The following is a 6,829-nucleotide window of genomic DNA, read 5'->3' on the forward strand; positions in this document are numbered from 1 at the left end:
CACAGGCCCCCAGGAGCCCAAAACATCGTCAAGAATATAAACTTGAGACCCCGATCCCACTTTCCAGCCAATTCCCCGCTCCAAGGTAGCCTGAGCTTCTAACAGACCCCGACAACCCCAAGAAGGCCGAGAAACCCGAGCTAAGTGAAAAGACCGAAACACATGGTATTTTGCAGATAAAACCCTAGAGACCAAAAGCTGAGGATGTGTGAAGAGTCGCCAACGTTGTTTAGCCAACAGGGAGGAATTAAAACATTGTAAACTTCTAAGCCCCAAACCGCCTAACCCCTTAGGAAGCTGAAGTAAGGAAGAGGAGCGAAAAGCTATTCCTCGAGAAGAGGGAGAGGAACGCCACCAAAAGCGAGCCAACATCCCATCCACCTATTGACAAATGGAAACTAGGACCTTGAAAACAGATAAAATATGATTGAAAGAAGCAACAAGGAGCGAGTTGATTATTACTAATTTGACAGCAGAAGAGAGCCGGAGAGAGACAAGATCGGAGAAACGTTTCGAAACTTTATCAATTAAGAAACGGAAGGTCGAAACTTTACTTCTTCCCAAGTCAATCGACAGACCTAAATAAGAGTCCAAAGAGTCTCTACACTAAAGGCGGAGGGAATTGGCAAGATAATCCCGATAATATGAAGGTGTATTTGGACTAAACTTAACAAAGGATTTCTGTAAATTAAACATCTAACCAGACATGCTACAGATTTCCGACAACAAACACATCAGATAATCATAAGCAGAAGGAAAGACCTGGAAGAACAGGAGAGAATCATCAGCAAAGAACATATGCGAAATCGAAAGGGTTCCCCGAGAGAAACCTGACTCCTTTAAATAAATATCGCTCTCTTCTGCTTTACGCAACATGGCTGAAAGAACCTCCAGGCAAAGAACAAACAAATACGAAGAAAGTGGATCACCCTACCTAAGCCCACATTGTGGATGAAAAGTGGACGACGGATCTCCATTAACCAACACCTGATAAGAGGCAGAGGTGTTTCTACTAACTTTGGTTACCTTTAACATGCACTAATAATAGGCAGAGGTAGCTAGAAGAGTGTGCCTTGTGACAAGGGTGGAATGCTTCATGAAGGATTATAATATGAGTAAAGAAGAAGTGTTGCAAGTATTTAAAAAAATTATTGACGATGAATGGGAAGGATATTGTAAATGAAGGGCCGCTAATCAACCCATGCCCTAACAACTATGATCACTTGTCCAAGCTTGTCTACAATTGGATCCTTAGTTTAGCTCGTGTAGCAAAGGCTCTCTATAGGTTCGGAGATGTCTTCACCTTTGTCAATTACACAGTCAAAGAAGATATTATTTCAACCTATAGTGGCATATTTAATATGGGTTCTTATTAAATTAGATTTTGAGAAAATTTGTAATTCTAAAGCTAGAAAAGCTAGTCTTGATAAATACCGAGTAATTTTAATACTAAATAATAATGAACATATAATATTACCTTTTTTTGTTGGGTTTCGGCTTTATATCTTTAAAATTTATTCTTTGTCCATTTTATCACTACTAAATTACTAAGGGTCTGTTCATATTTACTTATTTTCAGTTCAGTTCAGCTCCAATCAGTTCAGTTCAGTTCAGCTCCAATCAGTTCAGTTCAGTTCAGTTCAGCTCCAATCAGTTCAGTTCAATTCAGTTCAGTAAATATGAACAGGCCCTAATAATATATGAGGAATATTTAATACAAAACAATAATTAATAAATCATAAATTTCTTAGATTCCAATTAAAAAAAAGTTATATGTATTTTTAATACACACGACCTATTGGTAACCAACCTTTATGGTTACATAACACGACTATTGTCTCGTTGGTGTAGTATAAAGAGACCAATTGAAAACACGTTGATCAATGTCCAAAAACAAGAGACTGTATTTTTTTGTGTAATATTTTTGGAGATGAAGAGGAAGAACTGTATTTTGTGTATCTGTGTGACAATGAAGAGGAGGAGGCTTGATTTTGCATACAAAGTACAAACATATATCATATATGATGTGCAAAAGAATCAATCAAAATAAGATTAATTTAGCTTTTAATCAAGAAGCAAACGGCTAAGCTAAAAAAAAAAAGTAGCAATATATAGATAATGGCACAAAGAATATTATAATGGCCAAAAGTCAACTAATTGATATTAATCATTAATCAAGCAAATTTGTACTTGATCTTTTGAAATAAACGTACTTAGACTTGAAGTTTTACCTCGGTGATAGACTGATAGCTAATAACTCTAATATGTTATCATTATGCATAATCATCAAATGATGGTTAAATAAAAATGGGTGAATAACTGAATAGTACAGAGTATCAAGGTCTTTTTTTATTTATTTTTTCCTAATATACAATTAGTGGGATGTTTCAATCATGGTCATCCTAAAAATGACCACTAATATTCCTAAATCCTATTGATTGATTTTTCCTTTATTTTAAATTTTAAGAGATATCTATGGTATTTGATGGGACGTATTTAAAACGTGATCGTGTGTTGAGAAATTAGATAATTAGTATCGAGTAGTAGAAATTTCTCTTGTACGGAGTATTATCTATAATACTACCTTCGTTTTAAATTAGTTGCAAAATGAAATATTTTATATATCTCACAAATAATACCCCAAAATTACAACTAATATGAAACGGAGGTAGTTCTACGAATACTTTGTACAATGGAAATTCACTTGTTTTGCTTAACGACAAACAAACAAAAAACAAATTCTTCCATCTATGTACTCGTACAAGTTTACTGTTCTAACAAATAAAGCCAAAATCCTCACCTAGATATCAACTCATGCCATTTCATTAACATGCCTAATACATTGGACATTTGGACATACACTTGTTTTGGGTCCAACATCAACATGCCAATTGAAACACCAAACCAAGCATTGTGTTGCACTTAAATTGTTAATATTTGCATGAACAGCCAGAATTATTCAATGTCCTAAAAATATATCAACATATACACAATCTAAGATATAGGTCAATAAAAATGAGATCATTCAATTCCATAACAATTTGGCCTCGATCTCACTGACCTTGTTGCATTATCTGGTAAGTTTGTCTCTGTATGCACCTCCGCTAATATTAGCCTTCTGACAAGGATCATAGCGCGTACAAGTCTTTGTTGCTCGTTACATCAGACCTATAATTTGTGTAAATTTTATGACTTCCCCCTTATGCTATTTGTTATACGTAGAACTTTTATCATCGTCTTAAGACACATCTTATAAGAGGCTGTGTTGCTTATTGCACACTTGCACCAATATATATTCCGGTCAAAGTTATACATCAACATTTTTTAGTAAGGTATTAACTAGTATTGAGTGTGTAGGTGCTCATACGATTGGACGTGTTCACTGCTCGATAATGAAATCCTTGGCTATATAAATCAGCTCCTCCAGGAAACCCAGGTTTAAATCCATCGTACTTAGCGAAGTTGCAAGAAACTTGTCCCCAAAATGGAGATAGGGATCCTGAGACAGATCTTGATCTTGGAAGCCCTAGAATATTTGACAATAGCTATTTCGTCAATCTTCAGATTAATGTAGGCCTCCTAATCACAGATCAAGATCTATATTCAACTTCTGGATCACCCACTACTGTAGATCTTGTCAATAATTATAGTCGTAACCTAAGCATGTTCTTCGACCAATTCGTCCGCTCAATGATCAAGATGGGCAATATCAACCCTTTGACTAGGAACAATGGAGAAATAAGGTTAAATTGCAGGAGGGTTAATAATCCTAATTAGAATTTTACCTGAAATTCGGAAATCTTATAAAAAGGCCGAATTAGGAGGGTTATTAGCATTAGAAGCTTAAAGCATCAAATTAGAAGAACGCCACTATCCCTAACAGCCTTGCTAATATGAATTATCATTTCATCACTGCATCAAGGAATAGCCGAATAAATGTACTTATGCATAAGCATTACACGTTCATGTAGTATAACTATATGTTTTCTAAATAGTAGACAATAATTAATTGAGGTCATTTCCGATAATTGAGAGCTTAAATTTTCAATTATGAATTTCACATTAGCTCTATATAGGCCTCTGTATTTGTCAAAGATAGGCATTGTTTTCATAAGACTACTGCAATGAAATACGCCAATAGGCCTCTATATTTGATGTAAGTTTCTAAAAAGGAATGATAAACAAAATAGGCCAAAGAGCCAGAAAAAATTATGAATGAAAATTAGTCTTTCAGAAGTACAAAAAAAAGCCCAAAACCGGGAACTAGTTTAAAACTAACAACAAAACAAGTAACGTAATGCTGAACTCATTGCAAAACTGTCAGCTGAAAGCATTAGACATGAATTTCTAGAATCAACTGTTCACACAAGATCTCAGGAGACAAACATTGCTCAAGTTCTAGCAGGTGGTGCACCAGGGCGAGCTGGTGCTTGACCAGGCTTAGGTGTATCCTCCTGATCAATGAAAAGAAACATATGTTATTCATCTTCCAAATTCTACAAAACTACTACCATTAAAAAAAGACATGGGCAAACACCACCATAAAACTTTGGCGGCAGACCGCAGGGGAATGAGGTTTCAAGTTATATCAATTTACGTTATACAGTAATAAAACAGGAGTTCACCAGCTAAGGCGTGTTTATTAAAGAACAGATTTAAGGTTTTTTTTTTTAAAAAAAAAACATATAATCCATCCTTGTTTCTACAATTGCCCAGCACCCATCAGATAGGGGGATAAAACCAATATAACAAACTGAAAAGTTACACAAACATATCAACCCTCCTAGCTCCTAAAACAATACTCGTATAAAATTGGACTGCGACTGCACTAGGAAAGCAAGGAAGCATTAAACCTATTTATCTAAATTCTAACAGCCACATCAACACAAGCTATACAGCCTAAAGAAGAGCATGTGATGGTTCAGGACTTGATTAATACAGTCATATCTTACATGCAGGGTGCAAAATATGACCGAACATGTAAGAATTAGGATTCAAGCACTAACATAAACACTATGAACAAGGAATTTCAGAATAGGGTCATGTAGTGTAGAACAATTCAGTACATCAACAAGATTCAAGCAGTTTGCAGTGACTAAACTATTCAGGGTTAAATACTCAGTCGACTAGAGACAATACCTTGCGTCTGTAACGCTGTGGTGGCTCACGGACTCTTCTCTTCTCACGTGATCGAACTCTGACAACATGTGAGTGAATAGCACAGGAGACACAGTATTGCATCTTGGTGTAGAGCTTAGGAAGAGTGTAACCTAAAATACATACATCAAAATTCACATTTAGTCCATTCCTCAGAAGGGGAAGTATCAGCAAAAAGATGAAAAACCGGCACATATGAACGACATCAACACAAAATTATTACCATCATAAACACAAGCTTCCTGGACATCCCTAACAGCAGCTTGCTCCACAATGTTCCTCACAAGGAATCTCTTGATTGCCTTGTCCTTTAACAACAAAAAACAGAATTTCAAAAAGACATTAACTTCAAAATCATGACCATTACTTAAATTCGCAATACAACAACAACAAAGACTTAGTCCTAACATGATTTGGGGTCGGCTAACATGATTTGGGGTCGGCTAACATGAATCGTCACAAGGAAACATCCGCAAGAATGTAAAAACTAAAATAAAAAATTGCTTAACTAGTTCAAGATGTCCATATAATCATTATAAAATCTCAAAATATTATCAATGAAATCGAAACAGTTTCATAACTAATGCAACTTACTAACATGAATAAAATTAAATTAACATGCCCAAAAAATATAATCTTTGGATCAAACAAGCCAAAATTTCAATAATTAAATCATCTAAAAAAGCACAATATCGAACTAAATCTTAGCATTATATAATAACACATAAAATTGGAGAGCTTTTATACAAAAAAATAAAAATAAAATAACAACTGAAAGTAGTATAATTAACATCAAAATTAAGAACAAAATTAGTGAAATTATAAAAGAAGACCTTAGGGCAGCATTTGCCGCAGTTGGAGCAGCGAATGAAATTGACATGACCACGGCCGTGTTTGTTGCGACCTCCATTTCTCCTCTTGAACGTCTGAATCACAGAAAAAACAATTGAGAAAGAAATCAATGAAAATACAAACGACGATTAAAATCAACAGAAAATTAGGAGAGAGAAAATGGAAAAATGACGAACCATGGCGATGAAAGCTTCAAAACCCTAACAATACCGATCTGAATACTCAACGGCTGAGCAAATTTATTTAGGGTTTTTGAATGAAGAAGGAATATGGGAAGAGGTTGTGTTTTATGATGAAGTGGTGGATTGGATTTTGGAGATTGGGTTACGAATGTTTTGGGCTGGGCTAATTAAGCCCAGTTTGTAAATTTGTGAGAGTAGTGGTAAAAATTGGATTAGCTTTTGCATTTATGGTTTCGTTATTTCGTAGGGGTGTTCACTTCTAGACCCGGACCTGAAACCCGACCTAAACCGAACTTGTTTGAACTGGACCAGACCGGTCCCGTAGATTCAGGTGCAGCTCCCGATTTTTAAAAGTAGGGGATTTCTAGTTTCAGATCCTGTTTGTTCAGTCCAAAACCGAACCAGACCTACTTTTTAGGTTTAGACCGGAACTGGAGTGGACAATTTTGGTCTAATTTCCGGTCCTCAAAGATTCTGATCCCGGTCCAATCTGGTTTCGAACTGATGTACAGCCCTACTCGTAAGAAATAGGTAGAATTAACAAAATTGACACGACTTGTGGGAACCTCGATTGAAATTTGTAAGACTAAGGTTAAATCAACCTCGTTTGAAAATTGTAAGACTGAGATTTGTACTTC

General features: G+C 35.6%; 2 protein-coding genes across 2 annotated transcripts; one reads left to right on the forward strand and one right to left on the reverse strand.

The window, feature by feature from the left end:
* The first annotated feature begins 1,157 nt into the window (after nucleotides 1-1,157).
* Nucleotides 1,158-3,777, forward strand: LOC110690776 (peroxidase 15-like). The gene is made up of 2 exons (XM_021867666.1): nucleotides 1,158-1,365; nucleotides 3,419-3,777. The coding sequence occupies exons 1-2, from the start codon at nucleotides 1,158-1,160 to the stop codon at nucleotides 3,775-3,777; spliced, it is 567 nt and encodes a 188-aa protein (XP_021723358.1).
* A 308-nt stretch (nucleotides 3,778-4,085) lies between these two features.
* Nucleotides 4,086-6,294, reverse strand: LOC110690663 (40S ribosomal protein S26-1-like). The gene is made up of 5 exons (XM_021867517.1): nucleotides 6,186-6,294; nucleotides 5,991-6,083; nucleotides 5,381-5,465; nucleotides 5,140-5,270; nucleotides 4,086-4,454 (listed from the first exon to the last, which is right to left on the reverse strand). The coding sequence occupies exons 1-5, from the start codon at nucleotides 6,186-6,188 to the stop codon at nucleotides 4,392-4,394; spliced, it is 375 nt and encodes a 124-aa protein (XP_021723209.1). The 5' UTR covers nucleotides 6,189-6,294; the 3' UTR covers nucleotides 4,086-4,391.
* Nucleotides 6,295-6,829: the final 535 nt, after the last annotated feature.

Source organism: Chenopodium quinoa, unplaced genomic scaffold (genome assembly GCF_001683475.1).
Source record: "Chenopodium quinoa cultivar QQ74 unplaced genomic scaffold, ASM168347v1, whole genome shotgun sequence".
Taxonomy (NCBI): domain Eukaryota; kingdom Viridiplantae; phylum Streptophyta; class Magnoliopsida; order Caryophyllales; family Amaranthaceae; genus Chenopodium; species Chenopodium quinoa.